General features: G+C 51.3%; 1 protein-coding gene across 8 annotated transcripts in view; it reads left to right on the forward strand.

The window, feature by feature from the left end:
* CAMTA2 (calmodulin binding transcription activator 2) overlaps positions 1 to 27,407 on the forward strand; it is a 58,599-nt gene that overhangs the window by 17,897 nt on the left and 13,295 nt on the right. For all 8 annotated transcript variants that reach the window (XM_081886705.1, XM_081886708.1, XM_081886710.1 and 5 more), the window contains exons 9-16: positions 667 to 1,850; positions 4,216 to 4,342; positions 6,002 to 6,130; positions 15,131 to 15,291; positions 21,592 to 21,770; positions 22,533 to 22,611; positions 24,659 to 24,962; positions 26,572 to 26,927. In XM_081886705.1, the coding sequence (XP_081742831.1) occupies positions 667 to 1,850; positions 4,216 to 4,342; positions 6,002 to 6,130; positions 15,131 to 15,291; positions 21,592 to 21,770; positions 22,533 to 22,611; positions 24,659 to 24,962; positions 26,572 to 26,927 (2,519 nt within the window). The remainder of the gene's footprint in view (positions 1 to 666; positions 1,851 to 4,215; positions 4,343 to 6,001; positions 6,131 to 15,130; positions 15,292 to 21,591; positions 21,771 to 22,532; positions 22,612 to 24,658; positions 24,963 to 26,571; positions 26,928 to 27,407) is intronic.

The following is a 27,407-nucleotide window of genomic DNA, read 5'->3' on the forward strand; positions in this document are numbered from 1 at the left end:
CAAAAATGCTTCTGGCTTTTTTTTACAAATGTTAATTTGAACGTTTTCTTCAACTCATTGTATATCATTTCCAGAATTTTTAAATTTATCTACATTCCCACCACATGTGGTAAAACGTCCCTTCTTTTTCCTTACATTTCCAACGTATATTTGACCCAGTTTTATGCATTCTTGCAATCTGTACTGGTGTTGTATACCATCTATACATCATTTTCATGTAATTATCTTTCAAAAGGGAGCAATCTGTAAATTTTAGGTCTGCTTTCCACAGTCTTTCCCAATCTTCAAACAGTATACAGTGGTACCTTGGGTTACATACGCTTCAGGTTACATACGCTTCAGGTTACAGACTCCGCTAACCCAGAAATAGTGCTTCAGGTTAAGAACTTTGCTTCAGGATGAGAACAGAAATCATGGTCCGGCAGCAGCAGGACGCCCCATTAGCTAAAGTGTTGCTTCAGGTTAAGAACAGTTTCAGGTTAAGAATGGACCTCCGGAATGAATTAAGTACTTAACCCGAGATACCACTGTATTCAGAAACGCTATATTTCCATTGACACAACCTCAAATTGCATTCGCCTTCTTTGCCGCAGCATCACCCCACTGGCACATGTCGGTTTCGAGACCCCCCGACCTCATTCACTCACTTTTCTCTTCCCTCCCCAGGGAGCCCCGGCCACGTCCCGCACCGATGCAGCAGCACCAAGCACCGGATCATCTCCCCGAAGGTGGAGGTCCGCCCGTCCCCCTACCCCGCCCTGACCGAGGTCCAGAACATAGCTGGCGGCCCTGAGGTGAAGGCTGAGACCGAGGCGGCCAAATCGTCCGGACCTGATGGCAAGGAAGCCAAGCTGGCCAAGGCCGCTGCCTCCTCCCCAGGGATGGCCGAGGCCTCCCCAGACTCCACGCAGCCCCCGCCTGGCCTGGCCCACCCAAAGGGCTTTCCCAAGCAGGAGCTGCCCGCCGTCACCCTCTCGGTTGGCCTCCCTGGCAGCACCATCCTGGTCATGACCGGGCTGAGCGGGGCTGAGAAGCCGCTGGCGCTGACCCCCAGCCAGCACCTGGTGTCCGGGGAGCCAGCTGCTGGTGCCCCCGCGCCCCCGCTCGGCCTGGCCCTCTTGCCCGGCCCAGGACTGGTCCTCTCGCAGAACCTGGAGGCCACCATGGAGACGAGCGAGGCAGGTCCGGCAGCCTTTGACCCCGACTGCTTCCTGAACAGCCCCAAGCAAGGCCAGACCTACGGCGGTGGGGCGGGCCTGCAGACCAAGCCCGAGCCCCAGGAGGCCCCCGCGGGACCCCCAGCGGCCTACCCTCTGTACGTGCCCACCAACCGCTTCTTCATCCAGGACGACGGGGCCGGGCAGCCGCCCATGCCCGCCTCGCCAGCCGCTGCCTCCTCCTCTGCCGCTGCCACCGCCACTGAGTCGCCGTTGCCGCCGGAGGTCAAAAGCAGCCCGGAGGTCACCCCCATGGAGACAGCGGCGGCCGAGGGCGAAGGGGGCAGCCAGGAGGAGGGCGACCCTGGGGAAGCCGGGCATCCGGAGACGGAGATGGCCGCCACGGAACTGCAGGAGGAGCTGTACTCCATGATTCAGACGGCTGCGGCTGCCACGGGGGGCTCCTTCAGCCTCTCCTTCGACAGCCACTTCCCGGACCTCATCCAGGAGTTCATGACCGAGGAGGGGGCGCCCGACAGCGTGCAGAGTGCAGAGGAGGACCCCGGTGCCGGGTCCGGGAGCCCCAGGCCCGCCCTGGCGGAGGCCTGCTTCGCGGCAGACGGAGGTCCCGTGGCGTCGCCGCAGCCGCTGGTGTCCATCATCGACTTCTCCCCGGAGTGGTCCTACCCAGAGGTGGGTACAAAGGGGGTCGGGGTCTCTGCAGGGGTGGGTGGTCCCAGCAAAGAAGCAGCCTCTTGGGGTTGAGGATGGCGGCCGGCCTGGGTGCAATGGTGCCCTTTGCGGGGCCAGAATTTGGCACACCCACGCCCCAATCCTTGCGCCGCTTTCCCAACCCTGGCTCACTTTGAGATCCCTCTGCACCCCTAAAATCCACACACTTGGGGAACAGAAAGGCTCAGGGCAGCCTCTGGCCTCCAGCTGCTTTTGACCGCCACTCCCGCCACTTGCCAGCGCAGCTACATGATGGGAGTTGTAGTCCAAAGCAGGGATTATTGTGATCATGAGTTTATTTGAGATTATTATAGTGAAGTGAATCAAGAAAGAAGAATATAAAAAGGGAGGAGAAAGAGAAGGTTTTTAAAAGCAGTGGAAAACAGCGATAGGAAAATCCATAAATTATAATTAAGGCAACAAAACTGTCATATATGTCACATATTTGTCAATAGATTCAGGCAGGTAGCCGTGTTGGCCTGACGCAGTCGAAATAAATAAAAAAATAAATAAATTCCTTCCAGTAGCACCTTAGAGACCAACTAAGTTTGTTCTGAGTATAAGCTTTCGTGTGCATGCACACTTCTTCAGATACCTTTCATAAATGAAACCTTTATTTCATATACGTAGCGAGATAAACTTATTATTTCCCTCAAGTATATGACAATCCATGTGTCACCTTGGTTTTGACAAAAACATTCCAGATGTCATTAAATTTTAAAGCAGGGGTTGTTCTTTTTTTTGGGGAGGGTGTAATAAATAGTTCAGAGGAATGGTGAGTAATTATGAAATTATTAGGTGTGGAGAGAGAGAAAGAGAAGTTTTTCCCCTGCCTCCTGTCTCATAACAGCAGAATTCGTGGGCACCCAGTGAAGCTGAATATATTGGGAGAAAAGAAAGCCCTTCTCCACGCAGCGGCGCTGGGTTAACCTGCGGAACTCCCTGCCTCAGGAGGGGCCAGAGAGGGCTAAGGATGGCTACTAGCCAGCCTGACTCTACTCTGCCTCCATAGCCGGAGGAAATAAAGCTTCTGAATTTGGTTGTGGGGGGGAGGTGTAGACTGTTCATTATGAATTAAAATCCTTTATTAGGCACAGCAAACCACAGATTATCAAACAGACACCGTATACAAATTGTGCAAAATACGAGCTCAGCATAACAAGGTTTGTCCCAGTCAGATCTTTCACTCCAGAGAAAATCAATTTGCAGAAATAATACAATACAACACTGCCACCTCACCGATCAGTTAAGAACCACGAAATCTCTTTATAATGGCCCAGTCTTTCTACATGGGACAGCACTCAAAAATTCAGCCGCTATTAAAGTAATTTGATCATTCCTGTCCGAGAGCAGGTCCTGAACCGTCGGTAGCGTAGAATTGAGCCTATTGAGTTGTAAGGCCTCTAATAGTTGTCTTCTGGCATAAATGATAAAATCACAAGAAAAGAAAATGTGCTCCAAAGTATCAGGTTCCTGTTTCCTACGTTTGCAGAGATGCTCTGATTCTGGGAGAGCTAAATATCTTCCTCTCACTATCATTGAGGGAAACATATTAAATCTAGCTAACATAAAGAGCCTGCACAATTCATGATTCTTCAGATTTATCACGTAGAGTGTTCCTCTTGCGCCCGGGTCCTGCTTGTGGTTCTTGTGGGGAAATGGGAGTGAGGTGTAGGAATGTCCAAGGATACAGGAGAGGATATATTGTCTGATTATAGCCTTTCCACCTTGTGTTAACAAGTTCACAATGTAGCAGAGTAACATTCTCTGCTAAACTCATTTGCTCAGGCTTGCTAAAGCCTCTAGAATAACTGTTCTGGCATTTCCCCCTTATTCCCTCATAAAAGATAAGACACGACACAGTCTTCTATAAAAGTATGAAAAGGTTTACTCACACGTCATTCTGTTCACAATTGGATCCCAGAAGGCAGACTTAGCTTAGAAAAGCCACATATACCTGGAAACTATCTCATAAGGAGACAGTCCCTTTGCCAAGAGAGCATCTTTGGCTAAGCAGATGTTGCTTCTTTGATGCATGTAGTCAAAAGAGAGAGAGATGGCTGCCTTGCCCTGCGCTTTTGTCATTACCTGCACAGGTGAGGCCACGCCCACCTCTAGTCACATGCAGAGGAAGTCTGTCCCAGCCCAGAAGGAACCAGGAAGTTGACCTGCTGGCTGGACAAACATTCCTCCCCATGTGTAAACATGTACACTCTAGGAATGTTGTACTTGACTGCTCTCGTGTTTCACATCCCACATAAGGGAGCAGCCAAAAACCACCAATAACCTGTCCTCCTCTCTGTCTCTCTCTCTTCTGTGGGAACAGGGTGGGGTCAAGGTGCTCATCACCGGCCCCTGGATAGATGAGACCAAGCCGTACAGCTGCCTCTTTGATCAGATCACTGTCCCTGCCTCCCTCATCCAGTCCGGGGTGCTGCGGTGCTATTGCCCAGGTACGGGACCTTGCGTCTTTTGGGGTGGGGTGAGATCCAGGACCCCCTCTCTCTCTTTCTTCCTCCCTGGAGCAAAGAGGTGGGCGGGTGCTTCTGATCCGTGGCTGCAGGGCTAGTCGATTTGCCTCGGGAAGAATCCTGCCGTGGTGCTGGGGACAGCCCCCTTAGAAACCTCTGATGCGGATGGGGAGCAGAGTCTGCTGGAAGGGCCTTGGCTTGGCATCTGCTTGGCATACCAGAGGACTCAGGTTCGGTGCCTGACAGAGATTGCCCTCTGTCTGAGACCCTGGAGAGCTGTTGCTGCCAACCCGTGTGGACAGTACTGAATAAGAATGCGGCAGCTAGACTGGTGACTGGGACTGACCGCCGGGACCACATAACACCAGTCCTGGGAGATCTGCATTGGCTCCCAGTACGTTTCCGAGCACAATTCAAAGTGTTGGTGCTGACCTTGAAAGTCCTAAACGGCCTCAAAGGCCCAGTAGACCTGAAGGAGCGTCTCCACCTCCATTGTTCTGCCTGGACACGGAGGTCCAGCGCTGAGGGCCTTCTGGCGGTTCCCTCATTGCAAGAAGTGAGGTTGCAGGGAACCAGACAGAGGGCCTTCTCGGTGGTGGCGCCCACCCTGTGGAACACCCTCCCTTCAGATGTGAAGGAAATAAGTAGCTATCCTATCTTTAAAAGACATCTGAAGGCAGCCCTGTTCAGGGAAGTTTTTAATATTTAACACTGTACTGTTTATAACACTTGATTGGGAGCCGCCCAGAGTGGCTGGGGAAACTCAGCCAGTATAAATAATAAATTATTAGTGGCTTCCCCAGCCACTCTGGGTGGCTTCCAACAAAGATTAAAAATACATAAAAATGTCACTCATTAAAAACTTCCCTAAACAGGGCTGCCTTCAGATGTCTTCTAAATGTCAGGTAGTTGTTTATCTCTTTGACATCTGGTGGAAGGGCGTTCCACAGGGTGGTTGCCACCACCGAGAAGGCCCTCTGCCTGGTTCCCTGTAACTTGGCTTCTCGCAGTGAGGGAACCGCCAGAAGGCCCTTGGCGCTGGACCTTAGTGTCCGGGCAGAACGATGGGGGTGGAGACGCTCCTTTAGGTATACTGGACCGAGGCCGTGAAATGGTCTGACTCATAGAATCGTGCAGTCCAACTTCCGGCAATGGAGGAATCACAGCTCAAGACTCGCTGACAGATGGCCATCCAGCCTCTGCTTAAAAGCCTCCTACGAAGGAGGGAAACTGTTCCACTGTCAAACAGCTCTTGGCCACCAGAACATCCTTCCTGGCATTTGGTCGAAATCTCCTTTCTTGCAACTTCAAGCCATGGGTTCGAGTCCTACCTTCCAGAGCCGGAGGAGAAAACAAGCTTGCTCCATCTTCCACGGGGGCAGTCCTTCAGATATTTGACTCGCTGTAAAGCAGCTTCCTTCTTTGAAGGGTTAACGCCGTGCTTAAACTGCGCCCCCCACCATCTGATGCTTAGCTCATGTGGGTGCAAATAAAACCCCCCAAAAAACCCTTCGTATCACAGCTGTGACTGCTGCATCGTAGGGGGTTGGGATGGATGACCGCTGGGTGTCCCTTCGAAGCCTACGATTCTATAACTCTGCGACGTGCGGCCTTTTTACCTTCTTCTCTTCCGCCCCGCAGCCCACGAGGCCGGTCTGGTGCCCTTGCAAGTGGCCCACGATTCCCGCCTGGTCTCCATGTCGGTCCTCTTTGAGTATCGCGCCCGGAACTTCATGGCCCTGCGCAGCATGGATTGGCTCTCCCTGGATGGTGAGTGGTCTGCTTGGTTTATTTGCTGCGTTCATTTAGTGCTTTGACATCCCGCCCTTTTCTCCCAGCTGCTCCAAGGGTCCATTATTTAATCCGCACGACAGCCCTGAGAGGTAGGCTAGGCTCAGAAACAACGACTGGTCACCCAGGGAGCTTTGTGGACACCAAGTGAGGATTCAAACTCTGGCCTCCCCAAGATCCTGTTGTTGTTGTTGTTTAGTGGTGTCCGCCTCTTTGTGACCCCCTGGACCAGAGCACGCCAGGCACTCCTGTCTTCCACTGCCTCCCTCATGCTGGTCGCTTCGAGAACACTGTCCCACCATCTCGTCCTCTGTCGTCCCCTTCTCCTTGCACCCTCCATCTTTCCCAACATCAGGGTCTTTTCCAGAGAGTCTTCTCTTCTCAAGAGGTGGCCAAAGTCTTGGAGCCTCAGCTTCAGGATCTGTCCTTCCAGTGAGCACTCAGGGCTGATTTCCTTCAGAATGGAGGGGTTGGATCTTCTTGCAGTCCATGGGACTCTCCAGAGTCTCCTCCAGCACCACAATTCAAAAGCATCCATTCTTTGGCGATCAGCCTTCTTTATGGTCCAGCTCTCACTTCCATACATCACTACTGGGAAAACCAGAGCTTTAACTATACGGACCTTTCTTGGCAAGGTGATGTCTCTAATTTTTAAAATGCTGTCTAGGTTTGTCCCCCAAGATCCTAGTCCTCATTTGATCCCCACAACAGCCCTGGTAGGTAGGTTAGGCAGTGCCTGGCCCCCAAGGTCACCTGAGTGACCGAGTGGGGGAATTTAAACCCTGGTGTGTCCCCCTAGGACCTAGCCCATGGGTAGGCAAACTAAGGCCCGGGGGCCAAATCCGGCCCAATCGCCTTCTAAATCTGGCCCACAGACAGTCCAGGAATCCGTGTGTTTTTACACAAGTAGAATGTGTCCTTTTATTTAAAATGCATCTCTGGGTTATTTGTGGGGCCTGCCTGGTGTTTTTACATGAGCAGAATGTGTGCTTTTATTTTTATTTATTATTATTATTATTATTATTATTATTATTATTACCCGCCTTCCCCAGCCACAGTAAAAACATAATGGGGGGAAAGAGGGGGGGAGGGGAGAGAAAGAAAAGGGGGGGGAATTTAAAATACAGGTTAAAATGCAATTTAAAATGCAGCCTCATTTTAAAGTAGCTGATAAATCTAAGCACAACCCCACCACTGACTCTGTACCCCACCTAGCCTCTCCCATGGGATGGGACCCAGGTGTCCTGACCCCCCTCCCTCGACTGCTAACCCTTGCATCCAATCCAGGAGCCCAGAGGCCCTGTGTCTAGACTTTGGGGGGTGGGGGGGTCCCCCAATCTCTGCTACCCAACTGAGGTCCAAATGCAGCGTGGCACCTTCAGGTTTTTTTTGGGGGGGGAATGCAGTGCCTAAACCTGGGGGTGGCCGAGAGGGGTGGGGGCGAGATTGTTTGTGGCTTTACTCTTGGAAAGAAAGGAAAATACTTTGGCGTCCAAGCCTCGCCTGGAGTGTCACCTTACCGGGGATATTCCTGGCAGGCTGGTTTGTGTGCAATGGAAAATGAACGGCTGGGTTTTTTTGCGGGGGGGGGGAGGAGTTTCCATGACGGGGCAAGACAGGCCAAGAATAACACCCGGGAATGGACGGCTGGGTCTCAGCCTGCTCCTCCCCTTCGACAGAGCCCAAGACGGCCTCCCCTTTCCCATCCTAAGAAACCAGCAAGGATTAGGGCTGGCACACGTCCCCCAAAATCAACCGTCCTGCAAGACGCCGCCGAAATGCGGTGCATGTGAGCTTCCAGGTTCTGCAGAACGCTTCTCCCAGCAAAGTTTGTAAAACATGTGCCTGGCCAACGAGAAAGCAGATGGGGGAGAGAGAGAAAAATGTTGTTTTTCTCCCCTCTTTCTGAGCGTAACGCTCAAAGCCGGGGGCATTGCAAGAAAAGGAAGCCCTCCTTCACACACAACGCAGGGTTCAGCTGCGGAACTCCCTGCCACTGGAAAGAGCCCTGACTCAATGGCTTCAAAAGAGGATTGGGCAAATTCATGGAGAAGGAGAGCGCAGCCGATGACAACTGTCTCCGCTGTCAGAGCAGGGGGGGGCCTTTGGTAATACGGCTCCCTGAGTGAAGATAAAAAAATGGTGCCCCCCTCTAAATATTTCTTATTTTCACAATAATTGCATTTTGGAGCAGTTGCTTTTGAAATGGAACTTCCTAGTAGGTATTCATCTAAACATAGGCTGTTTGTAGTTATTTTGAGTCCACTACTCTCTCAGGCCATAAAATTTTAGAATTGTAGGGTTGGCAGGGTCAACGCTTCTGCAATGCAGGAATCGCAGCCTTTGCACCCCCTCGGACCAGTGCCTTGTGTGAGGGAGCCACCCGCAGCACCCTAAATTTGGCGCTGGCCAGAGGCAGCCGTGCTTCTGAATCCCAGCTGCTGGAAACCACAAGAGGGGAGAGCAGATCTTGTGTTCGAATCCTGATTGCGGGTTTCCTATGCTGGGCCTCTGGTTGGCCATTGTGAGAACAGCATGCTGGACTAGATGGGCCGCTGGTTTGATCCTGAAGCCATGAGACCTGCAGGCTGGGATTTGTCTGGGCTTGTAGGTGTCAGGTGCCTTCGGATTTGCGCATTCAGATGCTTTGTCCAAAATAATAATAATAATTTATTATTTATACCCTGCCCATCTGGCTAGGTTTCCCCAGCCACTCTTGGCAGCTTCCAACCGAATATTAAAAACAATACAGCATCAGACATTAAAAACTTTCCTAAACAGGGCTGCCTTCAGTTGTCTTTTAAAAGTAAAATATTTGTTTATTGCCTTGACATCTGCTGGGAGGGCGTTCCACAGGGCAGGTGCCACCACCAAGAAGGCCCTCTGCCTGGTTCCCTGTAACTTCACTTCTCGCGGGGAGGGAACCGCCAGAAGACCCTTAGAGATGGACCTCCGTGTCTGGACAGAATGATGGGGGTGGAGATGCTCCTTCAGGTATGCAGGACCGAGGCCGTTTAGGGCTTTCAAGGTCAGCACCAACAATTTGAATTGTGCTCAGAAACATCCTGGCTCAGAAACAGCCAATGCAGATCTCTCAGGACTGGTGTTATGTGGTCCCGGCGGCCACCCCCAGTCCCCAGTCTAGCTGCCGCATTCTGGATTAGTTGTAGTTTCCGGGTCACCTTCAAAGGCAGCCCCACATAGAGCACATTGCAGAAGTCCAAGCAGGAGATAACCAGAGCATGCACCACTCTGGCAAGTCAGTCTGCGGGTAGGTAGGGTCTCATCCTGCGTACCAGATGGAGCTGGTATACAGCTGCCCTGGGCACAGAATTAACCTGATTTCCAGAGAATCGCAGCAGAGCCAGAGGTTACTCTTCAGTGGAAAGAGTCCACGGAAGACGAGCTGTGAAGTATTCCCCCAAGCACCCTCCCTGCAAAACATCCTGGGCGCTTTGAACTACAACTCCCACCAGCTCCTGCACCAGTGCTGACTGGGGGCTGGTGGGAGCTGTAGTTCGAAGCATGGTTCCGCAAAACTGGCGCAGTGTCTTCGCAGTCTCTTCTCTCCCGGGAAAGCCAGCAAGGAAAAGGAAGGGGCATCGTTGCTCAGTGCTTAGAACACCTGCTTGGCATGCAGAAGGCCAAAGGTGGCATCTTCAGGTAGGCCTGATTCCAAAACCCTGGCAAGCTCCTGTTGCCAGTCCATGTTGACAGCCCTGAGCTAGACAGACCAACACTCTGACTTGATATAAATCTGCTTTCTCTGCTTCTAACCTGAGATAGCGGGCAAAATCTGCAGGCACATATTTGTGCCATAAACTAGCCTGCTCCTCTTTTAGGTGCTTTAACCCACCCCGCCCTGGAGAAACATCTGTGGACACCTTTGCCCCCCCCCAGCACTACCACCCCCCGAGCTTAAAACTCCAGGCACCCACTCCTGTGCCTCTTCTTGAGTTCCACGGCAGCATTTTCCAGAGTCTCTGTTTTCCATTGTTAGCACAAGCTGCCTGCTTGTCGGGTCTCGCAGATGGAGGAAAAGAACAGCTGCCCTTGCAGAAGTCCCCCCCCCTCGCTGCCCCCCCACAAACCGCCGCTGCCCCCTCCTCAAATTCCTTCCCTGAAACACGAGGTTGCCAACCGCTCTGCAAGCACCCAGGCTCCAATGCCACCCCGAGGGGGAGAGAGACGCCCTCATTGTCACAGGACTCGGGGGCCAGTTCTTTGGGGTGGGGGTCCAGGGGAAGCCCAGCAGTCTGCTTTTCTAGGCTGGTGGTTTTGCCAGGGTAAGAAACTCACATGTACAAGGTAATCGCCAAAGGTAAAGGGACCCCTGACCATTAGGTCCAGTCATGGCCGACTCTGGGGTTGCGGCGCTCATCTCGCTTTATTGGCTGAGGGAGCCGAGGTACAGCTTCCGGGTCATGTGGCCAGCAGAACTAAGCCGCTTCTGGCGAACCAGAGCAGCGCACGGAAACACCGTTTACCTTCCCGCCGGAGCGGTACCTATTTATCTACTTGCACATGACGTGCTTCCGAACTGCTAGGTTGGCAGGAGCCAACTGAGCAACGGGAGCTCACCCCGTCGCGGGGATTTGAACCGCTGACCTTCTGATCAGCAAGTCCTAGGCTCTGTGGTTTAGACCAAATGGAATGTCTAGGTGCCATTTATCTGCGCCCAATGCGATTGGTTATTTTTATTATTTGTTTCATTTCTATATTTTAAAGAGCAAATCTCAAATCTCAAAATATTCCATGGCACTTTGATTGCCCCGGTTGCCAGCCCGGTGTCCAGAGATCTCCACGTGGTCACAAAATGGATCAGTCGCAAAACGCGCCTGGCGCCTGGCTAGTTTCTAACACGGGACATTTCTGACCCTGGAGGCAAAGCATTTCCTTCACCCTGGCTAGGAGCCATCGCTTGCCCTTCCCTCCTCCATGAATTGCCCAATATTTTTTTAAAGCTGCCCAGGTTGGGGCCATCTCAGACTCCTGTCTTACCTGGCCAGGTCAGGAAAGAACAGCTTCTTTGCCTTGATTTAGCCCTGGGGAAAACAACAACAATAGTAATAGTCGTAGTAATAATAATAATAATAATAATAATAATAATAATAATAATAATAGGGCTATGGACGGCTACTAGCCCCAACGGCCATGCTTTGTTCCCACAGACAGAGCCAGGGAATGTTTCTGAATCGCAGTTGCTAAAAACTGCAGGAGTGGAGAGCGGCTCTCGCACTCAGGTCCTGCTTGTGGGTTTCCCTTTGGGGCATCTGTTTGGCCCCTGTGAGGACAGGGTGCTGGGCCCCCTTTGGCCTGATCCTGCAGTCTCTTCATATTTGCCCTCATGGCGGTACTGGGGGCAGTTATTTGTGACCTGCCATCAAAGAGGGTTGGCACCTTCAAAGTTTCCTACTGTTTTGCTTGTCCCTTAACTTCCTGCCGAAATCCCATAGGTTTTTTTATGCCCCCAATGCCTGTGATTCTGCCCCTGCCCTGAAAACTATAGGCAAGAGCGCGGTGGTATTTGGGGGAACGACTAATAAAGCAGAATGTTGCCTGGATGAATCCACCACAGATGCACTATTAGGGCGGCATCGACTTGTTGCAGAAGATACCCGCAGGAAACAACACCCTGCAGTATAGAAGGCCCCCCTGGCTATTTATTTTTTTGCATACGCCGCAGGATTGTAATAATAATAATAATAATAATAATAATAATAATAATAATAATATTTATACCCCGCCCTTCCCGGTTCAGGGCGGCTAACAACAAATTTAAAACACTTAATTGATGCTACAAAAACCCCAGCATAAAATACGCTATAAAGCATAAATAACAATAAAATCAAAAATCAATTTGGGGGAGGGGGGAATCCAATAAACATTAGATTGTAAAGAAACAAACAAGCCTTAAGGTGGTTTACCGAAAGGGTAAATGGGGAAAATGAACAGCAAAAATGTAAGGCTTTCGAAAAGTTGAACTACTGGTGGACCAAAAACGGATTAAAACCTGCACGAGCTTCCTAAACATCTGGGCCGACCTTGTCGGAAGGAAAATTTGTTCAGCAGGCGTACGGGGAAGGCCCTGCCTGGTATCAATCGGCAGGGAGTTCCCAAGTGTAGGTGCTGCCGCACCAGAAGATCGAGTTCTTGCAAGCTGAGTTATGAGAGTATGAGGCTCCCACAATGCATTGCAGGAGGTTGGACTAGATGGCCCCTGGAGGACCCCTTCCGACTCTACAGACAAGCACGCACAGACCAGCCGCCCATTGCCAGAGTGATGTGGGGCCTCAGCTCAAACATGGCTTTCCGACCTGGCCTTGGCTACGCCGGGCAAAGTCCACCCGCTGCCAGCCGCCCTCCCAGGGAGAGATTTTTAGACAGCCCCATCTAGGATCCCTTTGGCTTCTCCCGGAGGAAGCGAGCTGTGTGTGTCCAGATCGAGAGACCAGACACGCCTCTCCTGCCTTTGAGACCGGGGGCAGAGGAATCGCCCCCCATTCATTCCCTGGAGAGCACAGAGGTCGGGCCACTGTCTGTTAGCTGCGGTTCCCGCATTACGTGGGTTTGGGGTTGGTCTGGATGACCTTCGGAGGGTCCCTTCCGCATCTCCGACGTCCTGCCCGAAGAGTTAACTTGGCAGCAGGGCCTGCCGCGTCATGTGCAGCTAGCTACATAGCTAGCGTGAGTGCCTCAGATCTCATTAAGGGATTTCCGGGTGCCCCCCCCTTGCCGCCGGTGGTGGTGGCTATTTTGGGGACGACTTGAGTCCTGTCACACTTTGCAGCCTGACCGCTGCTCTCGTTGGGCCAAGAGGGGTGGAGAAAGAGAGAGGAGAGAGCCTGCTTGACCCCCCCACCACACCCCTTCCCCACAGACCAACCTCCTGCCAGCTGGGCCGGGGGGGGGCGGGACGACGAGGAGGGGGCTGCCGGCCCTTCCTTCCATGCCACCCTCGCTGTCATTGCATGCCAGGAAGGGCTGGAGGGCTGTGCTGCCTCCTCTTCCTCGCCCCACCCCGACTCGTGCCCACACTTGGGGGGCATGGTGCTAACCTGGGACTTCTCCAGAGCCTCTGGCAGAGGCGTTCGATTCCCGCTGGGAGCCGTGGGGCCCAGCGACCTGAGGGCTCGGTTCGCGGGAGAGGGGTGCGCCCCCTCTGTTTCCCTGGGCGATGGACAAAGCAGGTACATGGGATTATTATATGTGTGTGAGAGAGAAGCTATGGGGCAGAGGGGGCTGCTGGGTCCAATGGGGCTAGGGGAACAGGGGCGGCTTAGAAAGGCTGGCATGTGGGGCAGGTCGCCTGGTGGCAAAACAAGGCGGCTTGTGTTCGGAAGGGTGCTTTGCTAGAGCTGTAGATTTTTGTGCCCTGTGGGGGAACCCTGAGGGCATCCAGCCTGGCTCTCGTTTTAAACCTGGGTTTCTTTTTGGGGGAGAAATTCTGTTAGATTGGGCCCTGGGGGAGAAAAAGAGGAGGGTCCTGCTTGGTTGCCACTCTGCCCCTTCTCTCCAGGTGTGATGTTTTTGTACCTTTCCTGGTTTCCAAAACCGGCTGTTGTCGGTGGTCTGTCCTTCCCCGTCCACCCGACACCCCGTCTCTTGTGACTGGCAGCCTGGGTCATTGCCCCCCCTCTCCATGCCACCCCCTGTGGAGGAGATGAATGAAGTCTGTTTGTAAATGTGCAGAGAGAGAAATGAATGGACTTTGGGAAGGTCTCCCTCCAGGCGCTCAGCCCGGCCAAAGGACTGTGTCACCCTTGGGGAAAAACAACCCATGGATTTTTTATTGCGCCGTTTGGAAATGCATTGAAAAAAGCATGGGATGCGTGAGAACGGGAGCCGCGAAGGGGACCTCAAGGGTCATCTAGACCAACCCCTCGCTGCAACGCAGGAATCGCGGCGAAAGGATCCCCCACAGGTGTCTGTCCGACCTCTGCTTGAAAAGCTCCAGCGGTGGAGCTTCCACTTTTGTCCTGGACAGCCGTAAGACCACCAGGGGCCGGGGTCAGCAGCCCAGTTGCTCCCCTCTCCAGCCTTCAAGGAGTTGGCTATTCTCTGCCCTCCTTTTCCCTATCCACCTCCTTTTTGACGGTACAGAATGAGCTCCCTCCATGCTCTGAAGGTGCCTATTATAGGTTAGATTATACCCAGTCGCTGCTGAGCATGGTTTGCAAGGAGGCTAATAATAATAATAATAATAATAATAATAATAATAATAATAATAATAATAATAATTTTATTCCCTATACGTTGCTCATCTGACTGGGCTTCCCCAGCCGCTTTCAAATAAAAACACAATAAAGCACCAACAATTGGAAAAAACCTCCCTGTACATAGGGCTGCCTTCAGATGTATTCTGAAAGTCCATTCGTTGTTTCTCTGTTTGATAACGGGAGGCAGCCCTCGCTGTGCATTCCTCCTGCGATGGGCTCTCCTCTCCTGGAGGTTTTGAAGCAGAGGTTGGGGGGCTGCCTGCCTGGGATTCATTAGCTGTGCTTGAGTTGGGACGGATGACCCTCAGGGGTCCCTTCCGGTTCTTCGACAAAGGCTCCAGGGAGCTGCTTTGTTTTAACAGCCAGAGAAGGGGGTTTTAGGGGCTGTGAAATCTCCACGAAGACAGCAGTCGTGTCCCTCGGATGCCTGGGTCCCAATTCTGCTTTGCACCCCCCCCTGCGCCCCCTTTTTACGGAGTCTCGGAGCCTTTTGCCCATATACACAAGCCGCCTCCGTCCCACTGTTCAGGATTACAGCGTCCCTTTCCCAACCTGGGGGGGTGGGGGTGGAGATCAGGCTGGGCCGGCTAATCAGCCTTGAGTCGGGATTAGTTTTAAGATATCTCCCCCCCACTTTGACCTTCTTTCTCCCTCCCCATCCGCAGGGGAGCAGAGGCCGATGGGGAAGGGGCTGGATGTGGGGAGTGGGCTTCTCACCGCCCTTTCTCTCCCCCCCTCCTCTCCCCAAACCCCCCTCCAGATAACCAGTTCAGAATGTCCATCCTGGAGCGCCTAGAACAGATGGAGAAGCGGATGGCCGAGATGATGGCAGCGGCCTCTTCTTCCTCCTCCTCGTCCTCCTCCTCCTCCTCTGCAGCCCCCGCTCAGACCCAGCAGCGAGGGGAGAAGCCCCCCAGCCAGGTGAGATGGGGGGGTGCCGGGCGGAGAGGGAGGGCAGGTGGCTAGCGGCAATTCACTTGGGTACCCGAGGTCTCCCAGAAGTCCCTCCCAGGTCCTAGCCCTCATCGAATCCCCACGACAAACCTGCCAGGTAGGTGAGGCTGGCCCAGGGTCACCTGTTGGGCTTCGTGGCGAGACTCGAACCCAGGTCCCTCCCAGGTCGTGGCCCGACACTCTGACCACGGTGAGCCTCTGCCCTTCTGGTGCCCCTAAGACACTTCCCCCACCTTGGCAGAGCTCAAGGCAATTTCCAAACCAAGGGATTATATTTTTGGGGGGTTTTGATAAATCCAGCTAATGCCTTTCAAAGCCTGGGCTTGCCGGGGCCCCAAATATGCTTGTGGGTTGGACGGGGCTTGCTTTTCACCTGCCCACCCTGCCTCACAGAAACACAGAACTGTAGTGCTGGAAGGGACCCCTGGCGGTCATCCAGCCCAACCCCTCTTCTCATGAGGGCCAGCACCCTTATAGCATCGTGTAGTTGGAAAGGGAGCCCTTTGGCTTTCTCGAACCTGCTCCCGGCCCCCCTCATTTCTGTTTCACAGCTGCAGTTCCTGTAATTTCTGGGGGTTGGACTAGATGACCGCCAGGGGTCCCTCCCAAAAGGATTTTATGATTCTTTGTGGCTGAGGTGAATGTGCCCAGCTGCTGCCTCACTTCTATGCCCTTTGCCACCTTTCCCCTTCCTCCAGTCGCTTCTGGGTCTACGCAGGCCATGATCCCCTCCCAGCTTCTGCGAAGTTCCAGCTCCGAAGCTGTTTTTTAACTCTCTCTGCTTTTAAATTGTCCTCTTAAAAATGCTTTTTTGGGGTGGGGTATGGTTTTCAAATCTTTTTAATGTGGTAACCAGTTTTGATGCGCTTTGCAATTTAGTAGTGTATAAATACCTTTATCTCCTGCCTACCTAGCAGTTCATCAAAGCATGTCAAAGTGCAAGTAGATAAATAGGTACCACTCTGGCAGGAAGATAAATGGCGTTTCTGTGCTCTGCTCTGGTTCGCGGCTTAGTCCTGCTGGCCACATGACCCGGAAGCTGTACACCGGCTCCCTCGGCCAGTAAAGCGAGATGAGTGCCGCAACCCCAGAGTCGGCCGCGACTAGACCTAACGGTCAGGGGTCCCTTTACCTTTTAAATACTTTTATAAAGGAAATAAAAAATAAAGAGTGGGGGTCTCCCCACAGCTCCCGGCACCCTCAACAAAGTTGAGCTCCCAGAATCCTCTGGGGGGACGCCATGACGGTTCAAAGTGGTATCATAGCGCTTTCAAAGTGTGATGTAAATGTGGCCTTACAGGGCAAGGGACTGTGCAGCGCTTCCCTTCAAAATGGGGCAATCCGGTCCTGCAGGATCTTGACCCCCACCCTGCTCTCTGCCCCACTGCTCATTCCACTGACCTCTGCCCCAGAGGGCACCCCTAGTCCCAGAAGGACAGATAGAAGAAAGTCCTTCTTCATTCAGGGCATAGTTAACCTGCGGAACTCCCTGCCACAGTGATGGCCACCAACATGGATGGCTTTGAAAAGAGGATTGGACCAATTTGTGGGGCAGGATAAGGCACTTGAAGGCTTCCAGCCACGATGGCGATGCTGTCTGCCTCCACGGTCGGAGGCAGCAGTTGCTGGGAATCGCAGGAGGGGAGAGTTGCTCTTGTGTTCGAATCCTGATCGCTGGTTTCCCATAATGCACCAAGAACTCCGTCCAATATAAGTTTCAATAGTGGGAGTGGTCGCTACTTGCAAATCAATAGTCGATTGTAAGAAAAACTAATCCATTGACAGGGCCCTGTTTCGAGGTATTCACCTTCGTCAGCGAATTTTTAAGGGGTCGTGTAAGTTTGAAGAATTCGTATAAATATATCCTGTTTTTTTCTACGTTTCTCAGAGATGACAACTAAGTGTGGGTAGATCAACGTGTATCTTGAGCTTTTCTATTTATACAATTGACTATTGATTTGCAACTATTGAAACTTATATCGATCAGAGTTCTTGGTGTGCTTTTTTTCTTGGTATATTTAATAACAAGAACTCCAACTTATTTAATGTTGGTTTCCCATAATGGGCATCCGTCTGGCCTCTGTGAGAACAGCATCCTGGACCAGGTGGGTCCTCGTTGGCCGGATCCTGCAGCCAGGCTCTTCTGCTGCCCTTAAGGAACCTCCAGCTCCATTGGCAATCTATCTCGTTTCCTAGGTTGCCAGGGGTTATTTTGCCCCTGGGAGAGGCTAATGGTTAAATGGGACATGGGCAGGATCCGGCCAAGCTCTCCATATGTCCTTAAGGATGTTGTGTATCTTTAAAATTTAAATTCTTTATGGATTAAAAATTTGCAAACCTATACAAACGCTATATGCTATCTCTTTACATATGTAGAAAAAGAAAATTACGTAGAGGAATAGAAAATTTCCAAAGGAACCAAAAAGAGGGAAAAAATAACAATACAGGCGAAACTCAAAAAATTAGAATATCGTGGGAAAGTTCGTTTATTTCAGTAATTCAACTTAAAAGGTGAAACTAACATATGAGATCGACTCATGACACGCAAAGCGAGATATGTCAAGCCTTTATTTGTTATAACTGTGACGATCTGATGAATCTGAGAGATTTGGGTGCGTAGTTTTTATAAAAAGAACCCCCCCCCCAAAAAAAAACAGTTTAAAATTAAGGACAGCCAGAGGACGCTTGCAGCTCGCAGTCGGGCCCCTCGGACATTTTGGGGGTGGGGTGGGGGCGGCCAGCCTGGGTTTTGCACTCCCCCCCGCTCAATCTTGCATCCTTTTCTCTCTGGCGGACAACGCGCCTAAATTTAGCCCCTTCTCTGGCGTCAGCGCTCAGGTTACAGTGGGATTGGCACCTAGGTGGCCGGCCGGGCTATTCTTGGCTCACTTGGGGCGGAAAGATAAGGCCCAGGCATCGTCTGTCCGTCTGTGGGGATTAGAGACGGGGTTGGGGGGCGGAGAGAATGGGCTGGGAATTCTTTCCATTGAGATCAGCAGGGGGTGGGGGGGTGCTGTTGTCTCAGGACCACTTGGCTCCTGATATGTGTGTGGGGGGGGGGGCGTTCTTGAATCTCCCACAAGGGAAAAAGGGCAGATTTATTTTGTTTACAACACCGTCCCCGCTTCCAGTGGCAGGGAGTTCCACTGGCCATGCCCCGAATCTTCCTACATTCAGCTTCATTGCATTTCCAACCGTTATGGGGTGCTAAGAGATTTCTCTATCCAATCTCCGCATGCAGGGGCATAATTTTACAAACTTCGATCACTTCGCCTCTTATTCACCTTCTCTCTAAACTAAAAAAAAAATCCCAATGCTTTGAAGGCGGGTCACTCCCATCCCCTTGAATATTCTGGTTGTCCATCCCTGAAACTTTTCCAAATCTTAATTCTGTTCCAAATCTTAATTCTGTTAATTTCTCAATTTCCTCCTATCCTATTGGTGATAGATTTCTTGCTAATAATTTGGTTTTATTGATATTCAGTTTAAATCCAGAAACCTTTCCATATTCTTGAATGATTTCCAGCACTTTAGTAAGACTCAGATCCTTAGTTGTTATAATAAAATTGCCCTCAAATGCCCTCAGTTTACAACTACTACTTCCCAGCTTTATCCCTTTAATATTTCCCCCGCCTCTCTGATTTGTTTGTTTAGTTTCCATTGTTAAGATCAATATTAACGAAGAGAGCGGACAGCCCTGTCTCGCCCCCTTGTTAATTTTGCATTCCTGAGTTATATTCCTATTTATTATAATTTTAGCTTTTCGTTTGGTATATATCTCGCTTGAATACCTTTACAATATTGATCTCCAAATTCCATCTCTTGCGACATACCTTTCACAAACTTCCAGGACACGTCGTCAAAGGCTTTCTCCGCATCCACTGCCATTAAAACGGCTGGCTTATCTATTCTTAAACCCAGGTATTCCAGCCTTTTCCAAATCTATTAAAACACAGACGGTGAGAACAGAGCCCGCCAAATGTCAAAGAGAACTACCAGATTTTTAGAAGACATCTGAAGGCAGCCCTGTTTAGGGAAGCTTTTAATGTTCGATGTATTACAGTGTTTTAATATTTTGTTGGAAGCCGCCCAGAGTGGCAGGGGAAGCCCAGCCAGATGGGTGGGGTATAAATAATAAATTATTATTATTATTATTATTATTATTATTATTATTATTATTATTATTATTATTGCCTCCAAACCCCTAATGATTGTTCCCAGTGGCTTCCTGTAGGTATTCAATAGCATTGAGGGTAGCTTTGTCCTGGTGGGGTATAAATAATAAATTATTATTATTATTATTATTATTATTATTATTATTATTATTATTAAAAGGCGGCTGGCACCCAGGGCAGGAATTTGTCCAAAGGACACCCCCCCACCCCTACACCTCTCCATTTCACGAGCTCCAGAGGGTTTCACCTCTTTCTCCCCTCCCAGCCCAGAAAATCCCCAAATGCACTGCAAGCGGGCTGCGGGGTTGGACTAGATGACCGCTGAGGGTCCCTTCAGTTCTCTGGTTCCGTGTGCGCAGACCTCAGAAGGGCTTTTGCCCTCTGGCGGAGGGAGAGGGCTGGTTCCCTGTGGTTTGCGGCTGGGGAGGGCCAGACTCCCCCCGCCCCACACTTGCCAGGGCGCCCTGACCCAGAGCACACAGGAGCGATTCTTCGAGCGCCTTGACTTGGGTTTCCCCTGGCTGGCATCTGCGCTGGCATCCTGGCCTCGTGGGCGGCCCCCTTCTCCCACCCCCCCAGCCCAGCAGGCTTTGCACCCATGGTCTCCCTCCTGGTGATAATTCGGGGGCTCTTGCGCCCTTTGCAGCTGGGCCTGCCCCCCAGCCGGGAAAATTTCCCCTTGAGGGATGGAGGTCTGGGCTCTTGCCCCCGCAAATGGGATTTCCGGGGGTCTTGTGGCCCCTCTCTCCTTATGGGGTGCCTGTAATGGGCAATGCCATGCCTGGGGGAGGAGAGCCAGAGAGCGGGGGTTTTTTTGCAGGGGGGGGCAGAGAAAACAGACCCAAGGAAATTTGATGCTCAGCAGCTGCCTCTCTGACATTTCATTGTGGATTTGTGACTGAGAACCTCTGTGGCCAGCCATGCCTTTGAAGCGCCGCCTGGGACTCCCAGCAAGGGCAAGAAAACCACCTGTCGGGCGGCCTCTGAAACACTCAGGGCGGGCCTTCGCCAACCGGGCGCCCACCGAACTACAACTCCCATCAGCCGCCAGCCAGGGCGGCCGTGTTCCCCAAGTCTGGAGCGCAGTGGTGGTTGCGCAGAGCGAAGCCTCGCCAAGACGCATTGGGAAACCCACATCCCTTCCAGCTGTTAAGATCCAGCTGGATCTTCACCTCTTTTGATTTTCTTTTTTACTTCGTATCTTTATTATTCCTTTATTTCCTTTTCCTCTTTTTTGTTCCTTTAGAAATTTCCTATTCTCTTTTCCCCCCCAATTTTTTTATTAGTTTTCCCAATATTATAAACAAACAAACAAACAAACACACAAGACAAACAAACAAAAATCATAGCCTTATTGAAAATTACAGTTATTAACTTGCTTAAGTGACTTCCTCGCTTCCCCTTGGTTGAATTTCATTGCATGTCCTTTTAACGGTTTTCCAAATCCCAATTTTTATGAAATTTAAGTTAAACATTAACATCCTTAGATCTTCACCTTATGGAATTAAACATATTAATTCATCACTTAACATAAATAAAATCCTAAGCCCATTAAGTATCTGCAAGCTATTTTCAGTTAGTTTAACTTAGCAAATTAACTAAATAATCATTAAATTTATTCCATTCTTCCTGATACTCCTCCTCCTGCTGGTCGCGGACTCTTCCGGTCAAGTCGGCTAGCTCCGAAAAATCCATCATCTTCATCTGCCATTCTTCTATTGTTGGTAATTCTTGGGTTTTCCACTTTTTAGCTAACAAAATACGAGCAGCACTTGTGGCATACAAAAATAATTTAACATCTTTCTTGGGCAATTCCAAACCTGTTATTCCAAGAAGAAAGGCCTCTGGTTTAGAAATTTCCTATTCTCTACGTAATTTTCTTTTCCCTTATAGGTAAAGAGATAGCATATAACGTTTGTATAGATGTGTAAACTTTTAATCGATAAAGAATTATAAAAATAAAGGTCCAGCTGTGCCGATGGGATTTGTAGTCTGAAACAGCTGCTTGGTTCTGGGGGGCGGCAAAGAACGGCACCCCAGTTCTCGCCGATGCCCCAGTCTCCTGACCGAACTCCTCTTCCTCCCCACCCAGGCTGCCTTGGACTCCTTCGAAGACCGGATTGTGGCCCTATGCGAGAAGATGATGTCTCAGTCCTGCTGGCTGCGCTCGGAGACCCTCGTCCACCACGTCAGCTTCCGGGGGATGACCCTCCTCCACTTGGCCGCCGCCCAAGGGTACACCCGCCTCATCGAGACCCTCATCAAGTGGCGGTGAGTCCCCCCGGCCCCCGTGAAAGTGCTGCCGCTTCCCAGCAACTGAGCACTTCGAACACTGTTTTTAGGTGCTTTCTTTTTACTCCCAACTTCCCAGAAAGTCTGTGAGTTTCAACCCCTGGCAGGGCCACCAGGGCAGTGTGGCGCAGTGGTTAGAGTGTGGGACTGGGATTAGTGTGTTGAAATGAACCTGGATTCAGGAGCATTTGCGTCCTCCAACTGCGGAGGTTGAGGATTGTGGCCTGTCGCCTTCGATAGCCCTCTCCTCCTGCAGCAAGGAGTTCCACAGTTGGACCTCGCACTGCGCGAATAAGTCCTTCCTTTGGTCTTCCTTTGGTCTGCTTTCAATCCCCCAACTCTCAGCTTCACTGGATGCCCTCGAGTCGCTTCATCCCTTCCATCATTCAGATGGGCAGGGTACTATTATTATTATTATTATTATTATTATTATTATTATTATTATCATCATCATCTAAGGTGCTTCCTTACATTACCAGCAGACAGCAGCTTCCCAGCCCTCTGCTCAGTTCAGGGTGTTGAAAGAGCAGCCTAGATCCTTCCCTCTGCTTTTTGTGAGAGCCAGCTGTGCTCGTGACTTTCCTGTGGCAATGAGTTCCATATGCCAATTGTGTGTTGCATGCAGAAGCCCTTCCTTTTCCAGTGCAATTCACGGGGACTGGAGGCAAGGCTGTTGTGCTGGCCTGACCGCCCCCCCCCCCCCGCTCCCTCCCTGAGCCTGACCTGATTCCTTCCCCTCAGGAACCTCAACGCCCAGAGCCTCGACCTGGAGCAGGAAGTGGACCCCCTCAATGTGGACCATTTCTCCTGCACCCCCTTGGTGAGTTGACCGTTGAGATTGGAGCGGGGTGGGGGGGCTCAAGCAGCATGAACCTGAAGAGACCCACTCGCCCTAGAAAACAGCATCTCTGCAATCCCACTTCTCATGGAATCAAAAAGTTGGAAGGGATCCCCAAAGGTCATCTGGCCCAACCCGCTGTGACGCGTCATCTGTTCCAGATGCGAAATCTCACTTAAGACCTTTCCTCCCTCGCCATCTCCCTCCAGCCTTCCTGTGGCCGGAGCGCAGGGGTTGCAGGTGGAATTTGGGGTCCACAGGAATGTGTTTTTTATTATTACCATTGAAATACAACACATAAAAGGTGGGTTTTTTAAAAGTGAAATAACAGCATATTATCATTATCATCAGGGGACGCAGGTGGCGCTGTGGGTAAAACCTCAGCGCCTAGGGCTTGCCGATCGCATGGTCGGCGGTTCGAATCCCCGCGGCGGGGTGAGCTCCCGTTGCTTGGTCCCAGCTCCTGCCCACCTAGCAGTTCGAAAGCACGTCAAAGTGCAAGTAGATAAATAGGTACCACTCTGGCGGGAAGGTAAATGGCGTTTCCATGTGCTGCGCTGGTGCCGGCTTGCTAGAGCAGCTTCGTCACGCTGGCCACGTGACCCGGAAGTGTCTCTGGACAGCGCTGGCCCCCGGCCTCTTAAGTGAGATGGGCGCACAACCCTAGAGTCGGACACGACTGGCCCGTACGGGCAGGGGTACCTTTATCCTTTATCATTATCATCATCATCATTATTAAAATACAACACATAAAAGGGGTCGCGGGGATTAGTGAAAGAACAGCTTTTGTTATTATCATTTAAATACAACGTGTTAAAAGTGGTTTTTTAAGATAAAAAGAAAGAGAATAAATAGTAGAGGGATGTCCAATCGGTTGATTGCGTGGTGTGCCTGGTCGATCCCTGATCGATGCCCCCCTAAAAAGCTCAACAGCTTTGGCTGATCCTCCCCAAAATAAGCTCAACAACTTTTGGTGATCCAATGGGTGGATCACTGCCGGTGATCTACTCAGTTTTTTTATAGTGGGAGTAGATCCCAGTCTCTTGGAAGCTGGACATGCCTGGTATAGTATATCACTATAACAATTGCTAACAATTACAATTTTCAACCTGCCGTGTTTTGCGTAAATGAGTTCCAAATTTATAACGAAATTTGTCCATGCCGAGGCTACACCTGTAAGCAGTCCGCTCACAGGTGGGTCTCAATTTGGCATAGCTGTCAACGTTTCCCTTTTTTTATAAGGGAAATTCCCTTATTCCGAATAGGATTCCTCTCGAGAAAAGGGAAAAGTTGACAGCTATGGATTTGGGTCGGGGCAGCAAGGACTAACTCCCTGCTCCCGCTAAGAGTCCAGTTCCTGCCCCGTGGGCTTTCCTCCAAGAGGGCCAGGAACTTGCTTTTTGAAACCAGCGACAGCCCTGCTTCATAGGGCGTCTGCTGCCCTGTGCCCCCGCCCTCTTTTTTTTAAAATAAAAAAATTATTAGATTTTCCACAATAATAACAAAAACCACAAAGCAGAATGACACACAAAAACAGAAAAAAGAAAATACATCAATGAACGAAAGAGGGGAAAAAGGAACAATAAACAATAACAGCAAACTAAATTCTTTACAAATCCAACATTTTAAAAATCTAGGGTGACTTCCTGTAGTCCCTCCCTTCTGAGTTTCCTTGTAGTTGAAAGAAACAGCTTTCCAATATCATTATTGAACTAAAACAATTTCCAATTATAGCCCATCTTATTCACATTTCTTAATGTTCTAAATCCCATTTATTTAATTATAACTTAGTTTCATCCTAGGCCTAGTAATTTCTAATTTTCTATATTGCAATATTTATTCAAATGGTCCTTAAATTTCCTCCAGTGCTCTTGAAACTCCTCTTCTTTCTGGTCGCGGAAAGTCCATCCTCTTCATCAGTGCCCCTGCCCTCTTGGGTGCCACCTAATCCCACCCCATGCATGCAAGTTGCACCCGCGCTCACCCTCTTAATTCCACCCTGTGTTTTCCCCCACCTCTCTTCTGCTAGATGTGGGCCTGCGCCCTGGGCCACCTAGAAGCCGCCCAGCTCCTCTACCGGTGGAACAGCCATGCCCTCGCCATCCCTGACTCCTTAGGCCGCCTCCCGCTCACCGTGGCTCGCTCCCGGGGCCACGTCAAGCTGGCCACGTGCCTGGAGGAACTGCAGCGCCAAGAGGAGCGCCTGGAACCACAGGCGGCCACGGAGCCGCTCCTGGACGTCTCCGGGGGTCCCGCAAAAGCCGGCAGTTGCCCACGCAGGCCGGCAGAAGCCCTGCACATCCCCTCCCCGCTCTCGGCCAGTCCAGACACAGGTAGGCGCAGGGGCCGGCTGCCCTGTTTTTTCCAAAACACTACGTTTCACATTCAGTGGGCTGAAAAAGGCCTTCTGTCAGCTTAGGGGGCTTTTTGGTTTAGAGTAGTGTTTCCCAAGGTGGGACGCAGGTGGCGCTATGGGTTAAACCACAGAGCCTAGGGCTTGCCGATCAGAAGGTTGGCGGTTCGAATCCCCACAACAGGGTGAGCTCCCGTTGCTCGGTCCCTGCTCCTGCCAACCTAGCAGTTCGAAAGCACGAAGTGCAAGTAGATAAATAGGTACCGCTCCAGCAGGAAGGTAAACAGCGTTTCCGTGCACTGCTCTGGTTCGCCAGAAGCGGCTTAGTCATGCTGGCCACATGACCCGGAAGCTGGACGCCGGCTCCCTCGGCCAATAAAGCGAGATGAGCGCCGCAACCCCAGAGTCGGTCACAACTGGACCTAATGGTCAGGGGTCCCTTGACCTTTAGTGTTTTCCAAACTTGGGTCTCTGGCTGTTTTTGGCCTACAACTCCCATCATCCCTAGCTAGCAAGACCGGTGGTCAGGGATAATGGGAGTTGCAGTCCCAAAACAGCCAGAGACCCAAGTTTGGGAAACACTGGTTTAAAGGGAAAGCAAACAAAGGGGGAACACGGCAGGGGATTATAAACATATGCCTGGGTTGGATGGAAAAAAGTTTTCTTCAGGGAAGCTGAATGTTGGGAGATACGGTAGTATAGAAACCTACAACTAGATAGTACATTGGCTCCCAGGACGTTTCCGAGCACAATTATAAGTGTTGGTGCTGACCTTGAAAGCCCTAAATGGCCTCGGTCCAGTATATCTGAAGGAGCGTCTCCACCCCCTTCGTTCAGCCCGGACACTGAGGTCCAGCTCTGAGGGCCTTCTGGCAGTTCCCTCCCTGCGAGAAGCCAAATTACAGGGTACCAGGCAGAGGGTCTTCTCGGTGGTGGCACCCGCCCTGTGGAACGCCCTCCCACCAGATGTCAAGGAAATAAACAACTTTCTGACTTTCAGAAGACATCTGAAGGCAGCCCCGTTCAGGGGCGTTTTTAATGTTTGATGTATTACTGTGTTTTTAATATTCTGCTGGGAGCTGCCCAGAGAGGCTGGGGAAACCTAGCCAGATGGGTGGGGTACAAATCATTTATTATTATTATTATTATTATTATTATTATTATTATTATTATTACTATATGACCCCTGAGGGTCATGTAGTCCAACCGCTTGCGACGCAGGGATTTGGGGCAGATTTATTTGTTTTATTTCACCAAAGTTGCACCCTGTTTGATTTTATTTTTTTTAAAAAATTGCAACACCTCAAGGCAGCTTATGAAAAACGATGAAACCGTAGAGCTATTGGGAAGAAAGAGGAAAAGCAGAAAGTTAAACTGGAAAAAACGACAGGCCCAACACAGATTGAGACTCCCGTCTGCGGATCAGACCCAATGGACCACCTGGTCCTCCGTGTTCCCATGGTGGCCAAGCAGGTGCCTCCGTGGGGAACCCAGCAGGCAGGATTCGAACACAAGAGCCGCCCTCTCCCTCTCTGGGAGGCTGGGAGCCAGGATGACCCTTCTCTCACGCCTCCCCTTTCCTTCCGCAGGGCTGAGCACCGCCAGCGGGGTCTCGTCCCCCTCTGAGCTCTCCGAGGGCTCCGTCTCCATCACCTCGGCCTACTCCAGCGGATCGGCGCTGCGGGAATCCCCCGCCTACAGCCCCGAAGCCGAGGGCGCCATGGACGTCTGCCAGGCCCCGGTCCCCGAGAGCATCGCCGGCTGGTACCTGCGGGAGAGCCCCAGCCCGGCCCACGCCCTGCCCCACGCCGCCCCCTTCTTCATGGACTATGACGAGGTGGGGGCCCACGCGGGAGCCCCCGAACCAGACCTGGAGCCGGAGCTGCTGGGCTACGGCGAGAACGCCGAGAACGAGGAGTACCTGCCGGCCACGGACGTCCTGCAGGTGCACACCTTGGGACCGTAGAGCAGCGAGGGGGTTCCCCAAAGGTCATCCAGTCTAACCCCCCCCCCGGCCACGCAGAAATCACAGCCGTCTAACCTCGGCTTTAGAAATCCCAATCTTCTGTTTTTTATTACGATTGTTATTTGGAGTCCACCGCCTTCTGTGGCCTTAAAATCATAGCATCGTCGGGTAGGAAGGGACCTCCAAAGGTCATCCAGTCCAACACCGCTTTTGATACAGGAATTTCAGCCAAATGATTCCTAGCAGATGGCCACCCTGCTTTAAAAAACCCCGTGAAGAAGGGTCTGCCTCCTTCTGAGGTCACCCGTTCCGCCATCGAACACTCAACTGGGGTCCTTGTCTCTTCTCGTCAGAGAGGCAGTGGTGGTGTAGTGGTTAGTGCTGGGCTAGGACCCTGGGTTCAAATCCTCCCCTCTGCCACGAAGCTCACTGGGGTGACCTCGGGGGCCAACCGCTGCC

The sequence above is a fragment of the Podarcis melisellensis genome (genome assembly GCF_964234715.1).
Source record: "Podarcis melisellensis genome assembly, chromosome: 13".
Taxonomy (NCBI): Eukaryota; Metazoa; Chordata; class Lepidosauria; order Squamata; family Lacertidae; genus Podarcis; species Podarcis melisellensis.